Source organism: Somniosus microcephalus, chromosome 4 (assembly GCF_052327205.1).
Source record: "Somniosus microcephalus isolate GS21.2 chromosome 4, FLI_Smic_1.0, whole genome shotgun sequence".
In the NCBI taxonomy this organism is placed as follows: Eukaryota; Metazoa; Chordata; class Chondrichthyes; order Squaliformes; family Somniosidae; genus Somniosus; species Somniosus microcephalus.
Window position 1 is genome coordinate 316,268,065 of NC_140990.1, and position 22,155 is coordinate 316,290,219.

General features: G+C 48.1%; 1 protein-coding gene across 1 annotated transcript; it reads right to left on the minus strand.

Annotated features, from left to right (window-relative positions):
* Nucleotides 1-2,094: 2,094 nt before the first annotated feature.
* LOC147120632 (tubulin alpha-1A chain-like) lies at nucleotides 2,095-13,248 on the minus strand. The gene is made up of 4 exons (XM_085986783.1): nucleotides 12,967-13,248; nucleotides 7,838-8,060; nucleotides 5,963-6,111; nucleotides 2,095-3,546 (listed from the first exon to the last, which is right to left on the minus strand). The coding sequence occupies exons 1-4, from the start codon at nucleotides 12,967-12,969 to the stop codon at nucleotides 2,566-2,568; spliced, it is 1,356 nt and encodes a 451-aa protein (XP_085842909.1). The 5' UTR covers nucleotides 12,970-13,248; the 3' UTR covers nucleotides 2,095-2,565.
* Nucleotides 13,249-22,155: the final 8,907 nt, after the last annotated feature.

Here is a 22,155-nt window from a genome sequence, read left to right on the forward strand (position 1 = left end):
TCTTGCGGCTCTCGCATCCTCCAGTGCTGACGAAAGGTTATCGACACCAGTTAAGCAATGCCTCGATTTCAAAGATTCTCATCCTTGTTTTGAAATCCCTCCATGGCCTCGCCCCTCCCTATCTCTGTAATCTCCTCCAACCCCACAACCCCCCTGAGATATCTGCGCTCCTCTAATTCTGGCCTCTTGAGCATCCCTGATTATAATCGCTCAACCTTTGGCGGCCGTGCCTTCTGTTGCTTAGGCCCTAAGCTCTGGAATTCCCTCCCTAAACCTCTCTGCCTCTCTATTCTTTTTCCTCCTTTAAGACGCTCCTCAAAACCGATCTCTTTGACCAATCTTTTGGTCCCCTACCCTAATTTCTCCTTATGTGGCTCGGTGTCAAACTTTTTGTCTTCTAATGCTCCTGTGCAGCACCTTGGGATGTTTTACTACGTTAAAAGCGCTATATAAATACAAGTTGTTGTTGACACTGAAATGTTGGCCTACATTTCATTGTACTGCACTTGTGCACTAACAATGACAATAAAAGTTGATTTGATTTGATTTTGATTTTGATATAATCCACCACCAAACGACAGGAGTGGGGGGGGGTGGGGGTGAGTTTGGGCGCCCCCAACACACTGTGCCCACTGCCTGTTTTACGGTGATAGATACAGGGGCGTCCGAGTGTCCCAACCGTGGAGAGGTGGGACACAACAACAACTTGCATTTATATAACACCTTCAGCTGCCGAGGCCCTAAGCTCTGGAATTCTCTCCCTGAACCTCTCCTCCTTTAAGACGCTGCTTAAAACCTATCTCTTTGACCAAGCTTTTGGTCACCTGTCGTATTATCTCCTTATGTGGCTCGGTGTCAAATTTTGTTTGATAATCGCTCCTGTGAAGCGCCTTTTACTGGGTTAAAGACACTATATAAATGCAAGTTGTTGTCACACACCACGATAGCAAAATACTGCAGATGCTGGAAATCCGAAATAACAACAGAAAGTGCTGGAAAAACTCACACCATCCTGACTTGGATGTTATCGCCGTTACTTCGTCATCACTGGGTCAAAATCCTGAAACTCCCTCCCTAACAGCACTGTGGGAGCACCTTCACCACACGGACTGCAGCGGTTCAAGAAGGCGGCTCACCACCACCTTCTCAAGGGCAATTAGAGATGGGCAATAAATGCTGGCCTTGCCAGCGACGCCCACATCCCATAAAAGCATTAAGAAAAAGGTGGGTCAATGGAGTTGAGGTACAGATCAGCCATGATCTAATTGAATGGCGGAACAGGCTCGAGGGGCCGAATGGCCTCCTCTTGCTCCTGTGTAACAGGCTCGAGGGGCCGAATGGCCTCCTCCTGTTCCTGTGTAACAGGCTCGAGGGGCTGAATGGCCTCCTCCTGTTCCTGTGTAACAGGCTCGAGGGGCTGAATGGCCTCCTGTTCCTAATGTAACAGGCTCAAGGGGCCGAATGGGTCTCCTCCTGTTCCTGTGTAACAGGCTCGAGGGGCTGAATGGCCTCCTGTTCCTAATGTAACAGGCTCGAGGGGCCGAATGGGTCTCCTCCTGTTCCTGTGTAACAGGCTCGAGGGGCTGAATGGCCTCCTGTTCCTGTGTAACAGGCTCGAGGGGCTGAATGGGTCTCCTCCTGTTCCTGTGTAACAGGCTCGAGGGGCTGAATGGCCTCCTGTTCCTAATGTAACAGGCTCGAGGGGCCGAATGGGTCTCCTCCTGTTCCTGTGTAACAGGCTCGAGGGGCTGAATGGCCTCCTCCTGTTCCTAATGTAACAGGCTCGAGGGGCCGAATGGGTCTCCTCCTGTTCCTGTGTAACAGGCTCGAGGGGCTGAATGGTCTCCTCCTGTTCCTGTGTAACAGGCTCGAGGGGCTGAATGGTCTCCTCCTGTTCCTGTGTAACAGGCTCGAGGGGCTGAATGGTCTCCTCCTGTTCCTGTGTAACAGGCTCGAGGGGCTGAATGGTCTCCTCCTGTTCCTGTGTAACAGGCTCGAGGGGCTGAATGGCCTCCTCCTGTTCCTGTGTAACAGGCTCGAGGGGCTGAATGGCCTCCTCCTGTTCCTATGTCAACAGAAAGTCATACGCAACAATTGCGACACATAGACAAGATTTTATTTAAGCCATTTGCTGCATACATCCCACGTATTCCAACGATACAGTCTGCAATGTTATTTTCCTGACAATTATGGAATGGTTAATTGTTTCTTTTGATTGATTTTAAACTAGATGGTGCCATTTTTTTGTGCAAGCGATGAAATGCATTTTTGTGCAATAAAAAGAAAAGAAAGAGGAATCTTCAAACGTTGGAATAAAGCAGGCCAAGCAGCACCTGCGATGAGACAAGACAGGTTTGGGGCAGGTTCCTTTGCCAGATTTGCTAACCTGCCTTTTCTCTTTACAGGTGTGCTGGACCAGTGTATTTCTGCTTTTTGTTTAGTATTTTGTTCCTTTAGTATGTTAAAAACGCCCGAGACCAAAGGACATTCCTTTTACAGCTCAAGTTGAATCAAACCAGTTCGGTGATCCTAAATATTATCACCGTCAGGACTACTTTCGGTGGTCTAATACTCCTCACCTTCTGCCTCTCCTTCACCCTCAACACTATCAGTTCCAACCTCTTCGTAATCTTTCTCCAAGGCTGCCATGTCTTCACGGGCCTCAGAGAACTCCCCTTCCTCCATCCCCTCCCCCACGTACCAGTGCACAAAGGCACGCTTGGCGTACATCAGATCAAACTTGTGATCAAGGCGAGCCCAGGCCTCGGCGATGGCCGTGGTGTTGCTCAGCATGCACACCGCGCGCTGCACCTTGGCCAGGTCACCACCAGGCACCACAGTGGGAGGCTGGTAGTTGATGCCAACCTTGAAGCCGGTTGGGCACCAGTCCACAAACTGAATGGTGCGTTTGGTCTTGATTGTGGCAATAGCAGCATTGACATCTTTTGGCACCACGTCACCCCGATAGAGCAGACAGCAAGCCATGTACTTGCCATGGCGAGGGTCACACTTGACCATCTGGTTGGCTGGCTCAAAGCAGGCATTGGTGATCTCAGACACTGACAGTTGCTCATGGTAAGCTTTCTCAGCTGAGATCACAGGGGCGTAGGTAGCCAGAGGGAAGTGGATACGTGGGTATGGAACCAAATTGGTCTGGAACTCTGTCAGATCAACATTCAAGGCACCGTCAAAGCGTAGGGAGGCTGTGATGGAGGACACAATCTGACCAATCAGTCGGTTCAAATTGGTGTAGGTTGGGCGCTCAATGTCCAGGTTTCTGCGACAGATGTCATAGATGGCTTCATTGTCTACCATGAAGGCACAGTCCGAGTGCTCGAGGGTGGTGTGGGTGGTCAGGATGGAGTTGTAGGGTTCGACTACTGCTGTGGAGATCTGAGGAGCCGGGTAGATGGAAAACTCCAGCTTGGACTTCTTGCCGTAGTCGACGGAGAGACGTTCCATCAGCAGGGAAGTGAAACCAGAGCCGGTGCCTCCGCCAAAGCTGTGGAAAATGAGGAAACCCTGGAGCCCTGTGCACTGGTCAGCCTGTGAAAACAATGCATAGGTTTATTCAGAAACAAGACAAAAGTACAAGGCTGGAGGCTGCCTCCCACAGTGCATTTCACCCGCAAAACAAAGGCTACAAAGGAGGAGCCACTAGACCAATTCCCAGATTAAAGCATCTTAGTTATCAAGATAGGCTCAAAGAGCTGGGACGCCACTCTTTTTAGAGAAGTGTTAGACTTAGGAAGGGGTGATCTGATCGAGGTTTATAAGATGATGACAGGATTAGATTGTGTTCAACCAGTGGTCATAGATTTAAAATCATTGGAAAAAGATCCAGAGGGGAGATGAGGAGAAATTTTTTCACTGAGAGGGTTGTCGGGATCTGGAACGCTCAACCTGAAAAGGTGGTGGAAGCTGATTCCATAAATCATTTTAAAAGGGAGTTGGACGGGTTCTTGAGGATGAGGAACTCACAGGGTTACGGACAATAAGCGGGAGTGTGGGACTGAGCACGACTGCTCTTTCAAAGAGCCAGCACAGGCACGACGGGCCGAATGGCCTCCTTCTGTGCTGTAAGTTTCTATGACTCTAAGTTGACAGTTTGTTTCATCTAAATAGGTTAGGGAGAACCAGGTGGTCACAATTTTAAGTTGTATAAGGCTGGATCTAGGTTAGATGGTTCTTTTCCCAGAGAATAGTGGACCTGTGAAACAGGCTGCTGGCTCGTGCGGTGGACGCTGATTCGCTGAATTCATTCAAGCGAGAGCCAGACTTGTTTCTGGCTGGATTGGAGATCACCTCGTACAAGAGGTCGGTATCTGGTAATGTTAAGTGATCTCCGAGACTAGTTTCAATCGGCTCTGGGGAGGAGGTTGGAGAGGAATTTCCTAGATTTTTTCCCCCAAATTGGCCTGGATTTTTATGTTTTTTTTTGCCCTTCCCCGAAGATCACATGGTTCTGGGTGGGATGGAGAGTGTATGTTATGACGCACAAGGCATCATAATTGTGCGGGACAGGCTGGATGGACCAGAGGGTCTTTTCCTGTCCGCCATTGTTCGTATGTCACACCCAAGGATTAGATACAAGCTCTCAGGATACAGGGCATCATTGACCGCTTCCAGGTTGCACTGTGGCCGCTTTCATCGATCATTGAGAGTACCATTGGCGGCCGTGCCTTCAGCTGCCTGGGCAGTAAGCTCTGGAATTCCCTCCCTAAACCTCTCCGCCTCTCTACCTCTCCTCCTTTAAGATGCTCCTTAAAACCTACGTCTTTGACCAGGCTTTTGGTCAAATATCCTAATACCTCTTTATGTGGCTTGGTGTCAAATTCTTGTCTTATAATACCCCTGTGAAGCGCCTTGGGGACGTTTTTAACGCTAAAGGCGTTATATAAATACAAGTTGTTGTTGTTGAAGAAACGGGGGGCCTCGTAAACCTGTGAGACTCGGGGTCCCATTACGTCAACAGATACTTGCACAAGTGAACTAGTTGGTGTTCCAACTAAAGATGCTTCCACCAATGAGCTAACGGCACTGAAAACAACCCCTTCCAAATCGCCAGGGCCACGGAATTGAAACAGAATGAATCAACAACAAAATAAAAATATATAAGTGCAAATGATACTGAGGTGCCAGACTCAGGGGTCCCACGTGACCCACGGGCCAAAGTTTAGACATCCCTTAGTTAATCCGTTGGATACGATCATAGGCCATTTAGCCCCTGAAGGCTGTTCCGCCAAACAATGAGACCATGGCTGACCTGTGACCTAACTCCGCCGTTGCCCCATATCCCTTAATACCTTTGGTTAACAAAAATCTATCAATCTCAAATTTAAAATTAACAATTGATCTAGCATCAGTTGCCGTTTGTGGAAGGGAGTTCCAAACTTCTACCATACTTTGTGTGTAGAAGTGTTTCCTGATTTCACTCCTGAAAGGTCTGGCTCTAATTTTTAGACTATGCCCCCTAGTCCTAGACTCCCCAACCAGCGTAAATCATTTCTCTCTATCTACCCTATCAGGATAAAACTTGAGCCCCATAATCAAAGGCTGACACTCCATTGCTAGTGCTGAGGGAACGCTGCACTCTCCCTGCTGTGGTCTTTCGGATGAGACGTTAAACCGAGGCCCCGAGCAGATGTCAAAGATCCCACGGCCAGTATTTCAAAGAAGAGCAGGGGTTGTTCTCCCCCCAGGTGTCCTGGGGCCGATATTTATCCCTCAACCAACGTCATTAAAAAACATGATCTGCTCATTTATCTCATTAAGTGATTGTGGGATCTTGCTGTGCGCAAATTGGCTGCCACGTTTCCCTACATTACAACAGTGACTTCACTTCAAAAAGTACTTCATTGGCTGTAAAGCTCTTTGGGATGTCCTTAGGTCGTGAAAGGCGCTGTATAAATGCAAGTCTTTTTATAATTCACGGACCTCTACCTATTGGCTCAACCCTTACCAATTTGCGAAGTCTGTCCAGAACCAAGTCAATCAGCTCCTTGCCGATGGTGTAGTGCCCACGGGCGTAGTTGTTGGCAGCGTCTTCCTTCCCGGTGATGAGCTGCTCGGGGTGGAACAGCTGGCGATAGGTACCAGTACGGACCTCATCTGCAATGCAGAATGGTAAGAAGTCTGTTTACTTGTCCACAATCGTACATACTGCTTCACATGTTATGCACGTGCACATGCATGCCCCTTTTTTTTTAATGGAAAAGGCCAGCTAAAGGGCCATGGGCTGATAGTAGAGGACACTACCAAAGTTGAAAAGGGTAGGAACTGTATTCAGATTGACCACCTTCTGGTCCTGGACAGCAGCTCGCCCTTATTGGGATAACAAAGACCCAGAATGTGGAATACTGGGATGTTAGTCGATGCGGCAGTTCTGGCGGGTACTCAGGAACAGTCAAATTAGAAAGAAATCTAGAATTGCGCTGTGCATTCAGCCTAGCAGTATGTGGTCTGATGCCCCAGGCGTCTGAACACAAATTGTAACATCCCACCTTTCTAATTGAGGTGTTTATGATGATTAAAGACGTTGCTAGGGCAGATATTTCAATTCTCCGCCCCATTCCCACTCAGACCTCACTGTCCTCGTCCTCTTGCATTGTTCCACGGAAGCTCAGCGTAAGCTCGAGGAACAGCACCTCATCTTTCGATCAGGCACTGACGTAATAAAACTCACCACGCACTTGGTTTGAGTATAAAGCAAGGCCTTAATCAACTTGTTTCAGAACATGGAGGTCTAGTTGTACTTCACTAGTTCCTTGTCTTACAAAATGTCCCTGGAAAGCTGGGGCCCACGCCCGAGTATTTATACTCCTTGGACGGCGCCACCAGCTGGCCGTCCAGCGTTATTTCATGAGTAGATTCTTTACGATGATGAGATTTATAACAGGCACTTTACAGCCTTCCGGACTCAATATCGAGTTCAACAATTTCAGATTATAACCTCGGCCCCTATTATATTTTAATATATTTTTTATCCACACCTTTGGTTTGTGCCTTTTCCTTTTTTTCTCTCCCACATGGCAGCTGTCTCTCACTCTGCCAGCGCATTTCACACTTCATCTAGAGCCGTCTTTTGTCTCTTTACCTGTCCTATTACCATCTCGTCTCGCCTTGAATATCTCTTAATGTCTCTCCACCTCCCAGACCTTCCATTTTGTTCTTTCATCCCCTCCCCCGTTTCCCAGCCCACAAATTGGCCTTTTAATCTGTTTCATTTCCTGCCTTTTTTTTCTCAGTTCTGACGAAGGGTTTCGACCTGAAACGTTAACTCTGTTTCTCTCTCCACAGATGTTGCCCTGGCCTGCTGAGTTTTTCCAGCGTTTTCTGTTGTTATTTCAGATAGAGAGAAACTATTTCCTCCGGTGGGGGGAGTCCAGAACAAGGGGGGCATAACCTTAAAATTAGAGCTCGGCCATTCAGTGGTGATGTCAGGAAGCACTTCTTCACACAAAGGGGAGTGGAAATCTGGAACTCTCTCCCCCAAAAATCTGTTGAAGCTGGAGGTCAGTTGAAAATTTATCAACTGAGATTGATAGATTTTTGTGGGGTGATGGTATTAAGGGTTACTGAAGCAGGCGGGTAGATGGAGTTAAGTTTACAGCTCAGCCATGATCTAATTGAATGGCAGAATAGGCTCGAGGGTCTGAATGGATTAATAGTGTTCCTATATTCCTAAGAATGAAAAAGTTGAAAATATATGTAAAGGAAAAGAACCGTGTTTGTGAGAGAGGGGTTGTGACCTTTTGAGAACCATGCCCCCATTTTCTTCCACCCCCCTTCCCCCCCCACCCCTCCATTAAATAGTCCATTCTCTCGCTGGACTTACCAATCACAGTTGGTTCCAAGTCAACAAAGACAGCCCGTGGGACGTGCTTCCCTGCTCCAGTCTCACTGAAGAAGGTGCTGAAGGAGTCGTCTCCGCCGCCAATGGTCTTGTCACTGGGCATCTGCCCATCGGGCTGGATGCCATGCTCCAAACAGTACAGCTCCCAGCAGGCATTGCCCATCTGGACACCGGCCTGGCCAACATGGATGGAGATACATTCACGCTGTGGGACAAAAATGAGCAATTATTATTACAAAGTATTTACAGCACAGAAACAGGCCATTCGGCCCAACTGGTCCGTGCCAGTGTTTATGCTCCACACGAGCCTCCTCCTGCCTTACTTCACCTCACCCTATCACCATAATCTTTTGTTCCTTTGTAGAAAGTTTATACAGACCCTTAATATTTCTTGAAATGCTTTGCCAGGTAAAAAGGTTTTTCAAAGTGAAGTAAAGTTGGTGAATGTAACAAGCCATCTTTCACTGATAAGGCAGGAAGCATGGTTGTGACTGCAGGGGGTCGTGAGAGCAGAAATAAACAAACCTTCTCCTTCTTAGGCAGTCCCTCGGAACCAAGGATGACTTGCTTCCACATTAAGAATGAGTTCTCAGGTGACTGATGAGTCCAATGCGGGACCTACAGTCTCTGTCACAGGTGGGGCAGACGGTGGTTGAAGGGGCAGGTGGGTGGGGTGCTTGGGTTGACGTGCGCTCCTTGCGCTGCCTGCGCTTGGCTTCCGCCTGCTCCCGGCGAAGAGACTCGAGGTATTCGGCGCCTTCCCGGATGCTTCTCCTCCACTTTATGCGGTCTTGGGCCAGGGATTCCTGTGGTAGCGAGTTCCACATTCTCTGGGTAAAGACGTTTCTCCTGAATTCCTTACTCGGTTTATTGGTGACTATCTTATATTGTCCTTAGTTTCGGACTCCACCACAAGTAGAAATAGCTACTCTACATCTACTGTATCAAACCCTTTCAGAATTCAGAATTATCAAGCCCTACAACCAATGTGCCCTGTAAACTATTCAAGCAGTTCACCAATAATATTACAGGAAATCATACCTGGGATGGCAGGAATGACGTATGAGGAGAGATTGGGTCGATTAGGCTTATATTCGCTAGAGTTTAGAAGAATGAGAGGGGATCTCATTGAAACTTATAAAATTCTAACAGGACTGGACAGACTAGATGCAGGAAGGATGTTCCCGATGGCCGGGGAGTCCAGAACCAGGGGACACAGTCTAAGGATAAGGGGTAAGCCATTTAGGACTGAGATGAGGAGGAATTTCTTCACCCAGAGAGTGGTGAACCTGTGGAATTCTCTACCACAGAAGGCAGTTGAGGCCAATTCATTAAATATATTCAAGAAGGAGTTAGATATATTTCTTAAGGCTAAAGGGATCAAGGGATATGGGGAGAAGGCAGGGGCAGAGTACTGAATTTGGATGATCAGCCATGATCTCATTGAATGGCGGAGCATGCTCGAGGGGCCGAATGGTCTACTCCTGCTCCTATCTTCTATGTTTCTAAACAGCGCATGGTGCTGCGTGGTCCGTTCCTTTCAATGCGCGGTCCCTTTAAATTTCTGTGCACGTGCGGTATTTACAATGGAAAAGCCGGTGAGTGGCCTGTGTAGAACCGTGCGCAGCCGCACAGCTTGCAGGGAACATTGCCTACAACCCTCCAAAACTCTGCGTTCCTCCAACTTCTTGTGCATCCCCCCACTTCCTTCACCCCACCATTGGCGGCCGTGCCTTCCACTGCTTATGCCCTAAGTTCTGAAATTCCCTCCCTAAACTTCTTCGCCTCGCTACCGTACTCTCTCAACAACAACAACGACGTGCACTTATGTAGCGCCTTTAATGTAGTAAAAAAAGTCCCAAAGCGCTTCACGGGGGTGATTATCAAAACAATATTTGACACTGTGCCACATAAAGAGACATTAGGGACAGGTGATCAAAAGCTTGGTCAAAGAGGTAGGTTTTAAGGAATGTCTTAAAGGAGGAGAGAGAGAGGTCGAGAGGTGGAGAAGTTTAGGGAGGGAATTCCGGAGCTTAGGGCCTAGGTAGCTGAAGATGTGGCCACCAATGGTGAAGCGATTAAAATCGGGGATGCAAGTACTCTTGTACACCTTAAAAGGAATACATTATGGTCTAAAGCTTGAGTTCCAAGTATGGCCTGATACAGAATTTCCCCCACTCCCTGTTCACTGTGAGTTCTTCAAGTTCTTAGTTTCTGGCATGAGATGTAAATAGTAAAAGAGCATCAGGTTTCACAGAACGAGAGAAAGCCACTTTACCAGTGCAAGGGGGAATGAAAATGGTAACAGCTGGCAATGTTTGCTTTCAGCTCCTCTGCATTCTGGTGTGTCAAGTCAGGAACTGCACAGGCCCATCAACTAGACTAATGTTGGCATTTATACTTCATCCAGTCCCGGGAGTGTGATGCCTGCGCCTCAGTTCTCTTGATTTCAATTCTGCTGGCACAGAAAGAGAGGGAGGGGGTAATAAAAAGGGAGAGAGGGGGTGGGGAGAAAGGGGTGGGAGAGGAGAGGGGTGGGAGAGGGGGTGGGAGAGAAAAAAAAAGGAAGGGGAAGAGGGAGAGAGAAAGAGAGAGGGAGGGGAGATAGCATGGGAGAGAGTGGAAGTGGGAGAGAAGGGGATATCAGAAGAAAAGAGAAACAGAGGGAAGAGAGGAGAGAGAGCAGGGAATGGGGAGAGAGAAAGAGAAGGGGAAGAGAGAAGGAGAGATACAGAGAGAGAGGGAGATAGCAAGGGGAAGAGGGAGAGAGAATGGGGAAGAGGGAGGGTAAGAGAAAAAGAGAGACAGAAAGAAAGGGAGCAAGAGCAGAGGGAGAGAGGAGAGAGCTTGATCCCAACAATCGAATAGATTTAAACCCACCCACAACCATCAAACACTATAAAAAATATTCTTTTGGGTGGGACCAGGAATCCAAAGGAAATCAGGAAAATTCCAAGACTTTCAAGTGACGGAGGAGTTTGCTGACACACAAGATCTGAAGCCCAAGGTCAAATTACTCCTGAAATTCGAGGAATGTAAATTCCAGTCCATATTTTCTGTCCCTCCACTACGTGCCTTTTTTTTAATCCCCCTCCTTTCCAGCCACATCCCCTGAGCAGCAAGCACTTTTTAAGCCGCTAGTTTTTTCCCCATGCATTAGCATGTCTTTTATTCACATGACAATGTACTGCTAGTCCACCGTAGGGGCCATCACATCCAAACCACCCGTAAAGAGCACTTCCAGGTACGGGTCACCCTCTGTGACCCGCTGCAGCTGGGTAACCTCGATCCCCCCAGGATTCTGCCAGTCCCGTTGTAAAACCCTTTGTTCTCCAACCTATTACAGCAATCAAGACCAAACATATGCTTGAAAAGGGTTGTGGGGAAAGAGCAGGGGAGTGGGTCTAATTGGAGAGCTCTTTCAAAGAAAGATAGCTCTGGAAAAGAAAAGGCTGAGGGCGTCACCTAATCGAGGTCTTTAAGATTATGAAAGTGTTCAATAGGGTAGATGTAGAGAAAATGTTTCCGCTTGTGGGGGAATCCAAAATGGCGGGGGGGGGTGGGGGGTCATAATCAGTGTTCCCCCCCCTAATTTTAAATTTGGGGTGGCGGTCCCGTTAAGGGGCTGTGTGGTCCATTCAAAGTTTCGCGCATGCGCAAACTTTGACATTGTAAAGCTGCGTAGCTTAGAGAGAACGTTGGTCATAAACAGGGGTGAGCGGAGCGAAACTCCTTAATCCAGTGCTGTGCTTGGTTCCTGCTATTGAGTGAGTGAATGAATAAATAAATAAATATATAAGATAGTCACTAATGAATCCAGCAAAGAATTCAGGAGGAACTTCTTTACCCAGAGAGTGGTGAGAGTGTGGAATTCGCTACCACAGGGAGTGGTTGAGGCGAATAGTATAGATGCATTCAAAGGGAATATGAGGGAGAAAGGAATAGAAGGATGTGCTGATGGGGTGAGATGAAAAAGGGTGGGAGGAGGCTCGTGTGGAGCAGGAACAGTGGCAGAGACCAGTCGGGCCGAATGGCCTGTTTCTGTGTCTGTAAATTCTAAGTAAATCTATAAGAACAATGGAGGAGGCGAAAATAAATATTCGGCTCATCGAAGTCCTAACTCTCCCCGCCCCCTCAGATTCTCTGCTCCTCCCAGAAGTTAAACTGCGGCACGGCTGACGTCACAGTAACATAGCAACAGTTCCAGGCAGGCGAAGACCTTCGGCCATCTAGCCCACCCTGAATCCCATTCGTCGACAAGGAACCTGCCCAGTTCCTTTTTTGAAACCCACTGATGGGTTTCTTGTTTCCAGCACCCGTGTCCGTAATAATCCGATCCACACATCCACTGCAGAGAATCCCGACTGTGAATTCTACCCGCCTGTCTGCGCATGGGACAATGGGGAAAAAGCAACCGTGGTCTGTCGACAAGGCTGGCCAGACAGCGACTCCCCAGGCAGCAAGACTCCTGAGGCAGCAATAATCAGCAGATTTTACCGGTTCTACAAAACACTGCATTCCCCCTCACTCCCTCCCCTCAATGCCCAGCCGATTGCCAGCCTTTCAATGCACGGCAGGTTGAGAGATATGTCGTGGTGCAGGAACCATCGCACTAGCCCAAATCCATTATTCACCCACACTCATTGCCTCGTTACCAACACCCTCTCTCCTACACAGCAACTCCTCGAATTAAAGATTCTCATTCTTCTGTTCAAATCCCTTTGTGACCTTGCACCCCCCCCTCCCTATCTCTATAGCCTCCTCCAGCCCAACAACCCTCCAAGATGTCTGCGCTCCTCCAATTCTGGCTTCGTGTCCATTCCGCAACCCCCCCCCCCCCACTTTCTTCGCTCCACCATTGGCGGCCGTGCCTCCAGCTGCCCTAAGCTTTGGAACCTCTCCACCTCTCCCTCTCCTCCTTTAAAATGCTCCTTAAAAACCCAACCTCTTTGACCAAGCTTTTGGTCACCTGTCCTAACGTCTCCTTATGTGGGTCGGTGTCAAATTTTTGTCTGATAATGCCATTTTTTTTTTTACTATGTTAAAGGCTCTGTATAAATGCAATTTGTTGTACAACACTTAGCACGTCTGAATAAATCCAGCACACTCACCATGGTTATAGCTCTCCGACAGTGCGACCTTCAGGAATCGGCGAAGAAGATTTTCAGCAGGCTGAAGGCTGCCTCCCTCCCTGGATTTATAGCAACGGCGGGGACAAAGGGTTGTGCGAGGATGCTCGGGGGCGGGGGCGGGGGGGGTTTGTTGGTAGCAACCAGCGGAGAGATCTGATTGTTTATGCAATCAGCCTTCTCCAGGAGACGAGGTGGTCAAATTACCTAACAACACAACGGACTCCCAGAGACAGGCTGCCAAGGGAGCGACCTCTTAGCGACAAGAAGTTAAACACGGAATCTGCAAACACACTGGAGCTGGCATAACAGGGGGGCTGCATTGTGCTACTGTGCCCCCGAGCAGTTGGCTCCAGCGAGATCATTTGAAGCTGGAATTTCATGCTTTGAGCACATTATCAGTGCTTCCTTTATTAACCCTTTGTGTGGGGTGGTGTTGCCGGTGTGGGGGTTGGGGGTAGAATGCCAAAGGAAAGATAGAACTCGCTTTTATATAGCACCACTCCCTTCCCATGGCAAGTGCAACAATGCGTCTGGGATCACAAATGCAGTAACTGAATGGCGGGGGGATGGGGAGGTACAGTGTTTCCTCTAATTTTTATTTTTGGCGCCCAGTCCCTTTACATTTGCTGCGCGGCTGCTGTGCACGCACGGTATCTTTTCCAGCGGAACAGCTGTTGAGCGGCATGCGTGGGACCTGCCGGCCGCCCGCCCGCGCGGCTTAGGGGGATAAAGAGAAGAAAGACTTGCATTTCTATAGCGCCTTTCACGACCTCGGGACATCTCAAAACGCTTTAAAGCCAATTAAGTACTTTTTGAAGTCTAGTCACTGTTGTAATGTGGGAAACGCGTCAGCCAATTTGCGCACAGCAAGCTCCCACAAACAGCAATGTGATAATGACCAGATAATCTGTTTTAGTGATGTTGGTTAAGGGATAAATATTGGTCCAGGACACCGGGGAGAACTCCCCTGCTCTTATAGGAACAGGAGGATGCCATTCAGCTCCTCAAACCTGTTCCGCCATCCAATTAGAACATGGCTGATCTGTATTTTATCTCCATCTACCTGCCTTGGTTCCATAACCCTTAATAATTTTTGAGGATGTAACTGGTAGAATAGATAAGGGAGAACCAGTGGATGTGGTGTATTTGGACTTTCAGAAGGCTTTCGATAAGGTCCCGCATAAGAGATTAGCGTGTAAAGTTAAGGCACATTGGATTGGGGGCAAGGTACTGACTTGGATAGAGAACTGGTTGGCAGACAGGAAGCAAAGAGTTGGAATAAACGGGTCTTTTTCCGAGTGGCAGGCAGTGACTAGTGGGGTACCGCAGGGATCGGTGCTAGGACCCCAGCTATTCACAATATATATTAATGATCTAGACGAGGGAACTAGATGTAATATCTCCAAGTTTGCAGATGACACAAAGCTGGGTGGGCGTGTGTGCTGTGAGGATGCCGAGAAACTCCAGTATGATTTGGACAGGTTGGGTGATTGGGCAGAGGCATGGCAGATGCAGTATAATGTGGATAAATGCGAGGTTATTCACTTTGGTGGCAAAAACAGGAAGGCAGATTATTATCTGAATGGCAATAGATTGGGAGAAGGGGAAGTGCAACAAGACCTTGGTGTCCTTGTGCACCAGTCGCTGAAGGTAAACATGCAAGTGCAGCAGGCGGTTAAGAATGCAAATGGTATGTTGGCCTTCGTAGCGAGAGGGTTCGAGTACAGGAACAAGGATGTCTTGCTGCAGTTGTACAGGGCCTTGGTGAGACCACACCTTGAGTATTGTGTGCAGTTTTGGTCGCCTTATCTGAGGAAGGATGTTCTTGCCATGGAGGGAGTGCAGCGAAGATTCACCAGACTGATACCTGGGATGGTAGGAATGATGTATGAGGAGAGATTGGGTCGATTGGGCTTATACTCGCTGGAGTTTAGAAGAATGAGAGGGGATCTCATTGAAACTTATAAAATTTTAACAACTAGACAGACTAGATGCAGGAAGGATGTTCCCGATGGCGGGGGAATCCAGAACCAGGGGTCACAGTCTAAGGATAAGGGGTAAGCCATTTAGGGCAGAGATGAGGAGGAATTTCTTCACCCAGAGAGTGGTGAACCTGTGGAATTCTCTACCACAGAAGGCAGTTGAGGCCAATTCATTAAATATATTCAAGAAGGAGTTGGATATATTTCTTAAGGCTAAAGGGATCAAGGGATATGGGGAGAAGGCAGGGACAGGGTACTGAATTTGGATGATCAGCCATGATCTCATTGAATGGCGGAGCAGGCTCAAGGGGCCGAATGGTCTACTCTTGCTCCTATCTTCTTTGTTTCTATGTTTACTCTTTAATCTGTTTTATTGATGTTGATTGAGGGATAAATATTGGCTAGGACAATATTTAAACAGCAACCCGATAATGACCAGATAATCTTGTTTTTAGTGACACAAAAGGAAAATACTGTGGATGCTGGAAAATAGAAAATGCTGCAAGAACTCAGTAGGTCATGCATTTGTGGGGAGTGAGAGAAATAGAGTTACCGTTTTATCAGAACTGGAGATGCTTGAGGTTTAACAGATTTTAAGCAAGTACAGAGCCAGGGAAAAGTGGGGGGATGGTGGGGGTGGGGTTGGGGGGGAGGGGGTGGTGGTAGGGGGTGAGGGAGTAATAACAAAAGGGAAGGTCTGTGATAGGGTGGAGGGCAGAAGTGATTAAATAACAAAAGGACTGATGGTGCGAGGCAAAAGGAGGTGATAATGAGACAAGTAAAGAAACAAGAGATGGGTCCAGAAGAGGTGTAAATGGCTACAGCAGAATAGCAGAGGGGGAAAGAAGCATGGAAGAAAGAACTTGCATTTCTACAGTGACCCCCTGGTCCACTCCTCAATCACCCCCAACACCCACTCCCCTTCCCACGGCACCTTCCCGTGCGAGTGCAAGCAATGCAACACCTGCCCTTTTACCTCCTCTTTTTCCACCGTCCAGGGCCCCAAACACTCCTGCCAAGTGAAACGGTGATTTACTTGTACTTCTTGCAATTTAGTATACTGTATTCGCTGCTCACGATGTGGTCTCCTCTACATTGGGGAGACCAAACGCAGATTGGGTGACCGCTTTGCGGAACACCTCCATTCAGTCCGCAAGTGTGACCCCTGAGCTTCCGGTCGCCTGTCACTTTAATTCTCCGGAACATGCCCGCTCTGACCTCTCTGTCCTCGGCCTCCTCCAATGAAGCTCAACATAAGCTCGAGGACCAGCACCTCATGTTTGTCATGTCATGGGAAGTCATGTTTGACAAATTTGCTCGCATTCTTTGAGGACGTAATAAACAGGGTGGATAAAGGGGAACCAGTGGATGTGGTGTATTTGGACTTCCAAAAGGCTTTTGACAAGGTGCCACACAAAAGATTACTGCACAAGATAAAAAATCACAGGATTGGGGGCAATATACTGGCATGGGTGGAAGATTGGCTTTCTAACAGAAAACAGAGAGTTGGGATAGATGGTTCATTCTCGGGTTGGCAATCAGTAACTAGTGGTGTTCCGCAGGGGTCAGTGCTGGGACCCCAACTCTTTACAATCTATATTAACGATTTGGAGGAAGGGACCAAGTGCAACGTATCCAAGTGCCGACGATACAAAGATGGGAGGGAAAGCAGTGAGTGAGGAGGACATAAAAAACCTGCAAAAGGACTTAGACAGGCTAAGTGAGTAGGCAAAAATTTGGCAGATGGAATATAATGTTGGAAAGTGTGAGGTTATGCACTTTGGCAGAAAAAATCAAAGAGCAAGTTATTATCTAAATGGAGAGAAACTGCAAAGTGCTACAGTACAAAGGGATCTGGGGGTCCTGGTGCATGAAACACAGAAGGTTAGTATGCAGGTACAGCAGGTGATCAGGAAGGCCAATGGAATCTTGGCTTTTATTGCAAGGGGGATGGAGTGTAAAAGCAGGGAAGTCTTGCTGCAGTTATAGAGGGTACTGGTGAGGCCACACCTGGAATACTGTGTACAGTTTTGGTTTCCATATTTAAGAAAAGATATACTTGCTCTCAAGGCAGTTCAGAGAAGGTTCACTCGGTTGATTCCGGAGATGAGGGGGTTGATGTATGAGGAAAGGTTGAGTAGGTTGGGCCTCTACTCATTGGAATTCAGAAGAATGAGAGGCGATCTTATCGAAACATATAAGATTGTGAGGGGGCTTGATTGGGTGGATGCGGTGAGGATGTTTCCACTGATGGGTGAGACTAGAACTAGGGGGCATAATCTTAGAATAAGGGGCTGCCCTTTCAAAACTGAGATGAGGAGAAACTTCTTCACTCAGAGGGTAGTAAATCTATGGAATTTGCTACCTCAGAGAGCTGTGGAAGCTGCGACATTAAATAAATTTAAAACGGAGATAGACAGTTTCCTAGCTGATAAAGGAATAAGGGGTTACTTGGAGAGGGCAGGGAAGTGGACGTGAGTCTAGGTTCGGATCAGCCATGATCCTATTGAATGGCAGAGCAGGCCCGAGGGGCTGTATGGCCTACTCCTGCTCCTATTTCTTATGTTCTTATGTTCTTTACTTGACCCATTACCATCTCTTTTCGCCTTGCACCATCATCCCTTTTGTCATTTAATCTCTCCTGCCTTCCACCCGATCACAGACCTTCCCCTTTGTTCTTTCCTCCCCCCACCTTTTCCCTGCCCCTCCACTTGCTTAACATCTCTATTGAAAGGTCATCGACCTGAAATGTTGGGCTCGATTTTAATTCCCGAGTCAGGTTGCGCAATGACTTCTTCCAGAGGCAAGGCAGCTCCTCGCTTTAATGTTGACTCCCTCCATGTTCTAGTGGATGCTGTCAGAGGACGCATGGAGATTCTCTTCCCTCCTGATGGCCGGAGGAAGCCTCCTCAGTAGACCAAGGCAGCCTGGCTGTACATTGCTCAGGAGGTGAGCGCAAGGTCCATATATGTACAGTCATGGATCCAGTGCCGCAAAAGGTTTAATGATCTTGTGTGAACATTAAAACTGAGTGACGTAAGAAAACTACTCGGCACTTGGTCTGAGTATTAAGCAAGGCTTTAATCAACTGTTTTTCAACATGGAGATCTAGTTGTGTAATTCACTAGTTCCTGTTAAAGAATGTCCTGAGCAAGCTGGGCCCATGCCCGAGTATTTATACGATAGCAAAATACTGCAGATGCTGGAAATCCGAAATAACAACAGAAAATGCTGGAAAAACTCAGCAGGTCAGGCAACATCTGTGGGGAGAAATTAGAGTCAACGTTTCGGGTCAAAACCCTTTATCAAGACTAAAGAGGCACAGGGAATGAAATAGATTAAGAGGTGTTCCTCCGTTCAATCCGTAAGGGTGACCCCGAGCTTCCGGTCGCCTGTCATTTTAATTCACCGCCCCATTCCCACTCGGACCTCACCGTCCTCGGGCTCTTGCATTGTTCCACGGAAGCTCAACGTAAACTCGAGGAACAGCACCTCATCTTCCGATTAGGCACTTTACAGCCTTCCGGACTCAATATCAAGTTCAACAATTTCAGATCATAACCTCGGCCCCTATTACATTTTCACTTATTTTTTTATCCACACCTTTGTCTTGGTTTTTCCCTCCCCCGCCCTTTCCTTTTTTTTTCTCTCTCCCACATGGCAGCTGTCTCCCATTCTGCCAGCGCATTTCACACCTAATCTAGAGCCGTCTTTTGTCTCCACTAGTCCTATCACCATCTCATCTAGTTTTGAATACCTCTTAATGTCTCTTCACTTCGCTTTTGTTCCCTCCGAGCCTGGCCTCTTAATCTATTTCATTCCCTGTGCCTCTTTAGTCTTGATAAAGGGTTTTGACCCGAAACATTGACTCTAATTTCTCCCCACGGATGTTGCCTGGCCTGCTGAGTTTTTCGAGCATTTTCTGTTGTTATTTCCGAGTATTTATACTCTCCCTGGACAGCATCACCAGCAGGCCGCCCAGTATTATTTCATAAGTCATTTCCCATGAATGACAAGATTCATGTCAGTGAATATCCCATCACACTTGCCTTCAATCTGCTTCCCTTCTCTTCTCAACACCAGCACTCTGCGTTGTAAGCCTCCTCCTTCACATCCCACCTTACCCTTACTTCCCTTGCACCATTTCCTATCCATCTCTGTCTCTGCACTGAATCACTTCAGCATCCTGCCTATGCCCCCCTTAGACTCGCTCTCACTGTCATGCAGTGACAACAACTAACAACGCACAGGGAGCTAGCTTCCTCTTGGCACCTTACCCCATCTTCGTCTGTCTCAAAGCTTCTATGGTAGGGATTATTCACACTCACTCCATCTCTGTGGCTGAAACACCGCTTGTGTCCCTCCTTGCAGGAAAAGATAGCCCACAATAAGAGGGAGAGCAATGACTGGAGGAGGAACACCCACCCTAGCAACATTGACCAGTGCTGAGGAGGCTGCAAATGAGATTGTTGGAGGAGGCGAGGACCTGGAAGTGGGTGATGGAGAGACGGGCACACTAGAGAAAGCTGGTGACATAAGAGAGTTTCATCCCTCTCAGAATGCAATGGCATATGATGTTCATAGAGAATCACGTTGTATCATCTGCTCAAAAGGATGTGTCTGCTACATCAATATCAGATGTCTAAATCATGCCTTTACTCTCCCACAGGACCATTGAGCGCCCCCCTCCCCACGATCCAGGACGAAGAACCAGACAACTCCTCAGAGGAACCTGAAGCCTCTGAGGGAGCAGCGTCACCAGGACTCAGCGCACCCAGCACCAGCGCAGCAATGCATACCTCGGTGGGGCCCTCGCGAGTTAGAGTAGTGTTACCACCTGGTCTATCACAGCACACAAGTGAGCATCAGCAGATGGTGGAGACAGCGACAGCAGTGGAGAGTCCTCTGCAGAGGTTGCAGGACTCTCCTAGCTCTGCTGAGCTCCATGCAGATGCTGTGTCCCTGGGGCCATCCAGAAAAAGCGGTTCGGGAAATACAGGAACAAGTGCAGGTGTCTCTGGAACGATTTGCCTCCAGGGTTAGTGCGAGTGTGGAGAGAATGGAGGAGACCATCTGTAACATCAGCACTGCTGTGGTGGAGGCAATGGTGCATGAACGCACCACCATGGATAGGATGGCAACCTCCATGGAAAGGCTGGCTACCTCAGTGGAAAGGATGGCTACGGCCATGGAGGAAATAAGTCACCAGAGTCAGGAAAACATGGTGACTGTTCAGAATAGACTGACATCTCTGGTGGAGCGATGGGCAGCTATTGAGCAGAGAGACCAGAGCTTCATGGACGTCCTTTTGAGGAGGACTGCTTCTATACGGGTCCTCATGGTCCCCCTGTAGTGCAGCAGGGTGCTCTCCAGCCACTTGCCAGCACTGAGGTGCGGCTGACCCATGAGAGGGATGTTGTTGGCAGGACAGAAGGAAGTGTGGGCTCCTCTCAAAGCGCTCACACAACCATGCCACTGCGGAACCCTCGGTCAGAGACCAACTTTGTAGAGACAACTGAGATGGCCGTTTCAGCCCCTGCACAGCCGCAGGAAGAGCAGACTGTTGAAGAACCCTCCCAGGCTCCCAAATCCAGAGGACGCCTGTCAAAGGCGTCTAAGCAGGCACAGCATCCTAGTCAGCAAGGTGCCTCTACATCTGCTAAAGCCACAGGGGAAGCACCACGTAGAAGCACGCGTAAGAGAAAGATTAAGCACCTATAGTCACAAGGGGAGTCACTTGGGTAACTTGTCTTTTTTTTCTGACTGTTGCTGGTTTATTATCCTTTTGTGATGTGTAAAAGATAAATTATGTCAAATAGTTGATTGTGTGGCCTATGTGTTATGGGAAATGGCAAAAGTGCATTGAGGGCTCAGGGCGACTTGCTTTTCTAATGCTGATGGTAAAAGTGATAGGAAATAACAGGGTATAGCAGAGATGATGTATGACATTGGACAAGTGTTGCCTGTAATTACAGAGCTATATGGTAGCCACCTATGGTTGAAGAGTAAGCTTATGCTAATGTGGCATGGTAGTGTGCATACCCTGCTTGACGGGCAGCAGTGACCTGGAGGGATGCTGCATTGGTCATAACAGGGCATGCAAAGCTCCCCTTGTCCTCCTCTTCCCAGGAAGATCTGCGCTGAGCCACACGGCTGCTACTCCTCCGATTATGAGGACCAGGATGAGAGGGCATAAATGTTTCCCATCCCCTTGCTATAGATTTCATTTGAGGCAACAAGCTTGCAAGCGCACGGTCGAAGTGGCCTGAAATTATTCCATTCATGCCACACTGCAGATGGGTGTCAGCTTGAACAGTCACAAGGTCAGTAGATGTGCAAAATCTTATCCCATACCTACAACAGCAAAGTTGTTACATTTGAACGTCAGCCAGGTTTCAGGGGCGCTTTTAAAGTGCTCCACCAATGCATACAAATCATGTCCTCCAGCAACTCGTCTCCTTGAACCTGGTCTGTTTCTGACAAGTCAGGAAACAGGAGCCAGAAGCACGAAAATGGGAAACCACGATGAAAATAGGATTAGCAATGCAGTTAACAGGCCCTTAACTGCCTTAACTACCTGTCCCACCGGTTCCAGTCGGGTCAGTTTGGGAGCGGCTGAACAGGCACTCACGAAAATCGGGTGGGGGGCAGGATGGAGGTGGGTTGGGTGTCTGAAGCCATTTTTTCCGATTTTTGCTACAGACCCGCCTCCAAACCCGCCTCCTCAGGGCTATTAAAATCGAGCCCCAAAACTCTGTTTCTCTCTCCACAGATGCTGCCTGACCTGCTGCGTATTTCCAGCATTTACTGTTTTATTGCATTCCTATAACGCCTTTCACAACCTCAGGACCTCCCAAACAACAACAACTAGTATTTATACAACACCTTTAACATAGTAAAACGTCCCAAGGCGTTTCGCAGGAGCGATTATCAAACAAAATTTGACACCGAGCCACATAAGGAGAAATTCGGGCAGATGCTTGGTCAAAGAGGTGGGTTTTAAAGAGTGTCTTAAAGGAGGAGAGAGAGGCGGAGAGGTTTAGGGAGGGAATTCCAAAGTACTTTTTGAAGTGTAGCCACTGTGCACAAATTGTCTGCCGCGTTTCCTACATCACAACAGTGACTGCACTTGGAAAAAGTACTTCATTGGCTGTAAAGCGCTTTGGGATGTCCGAAGGTCGTGAAA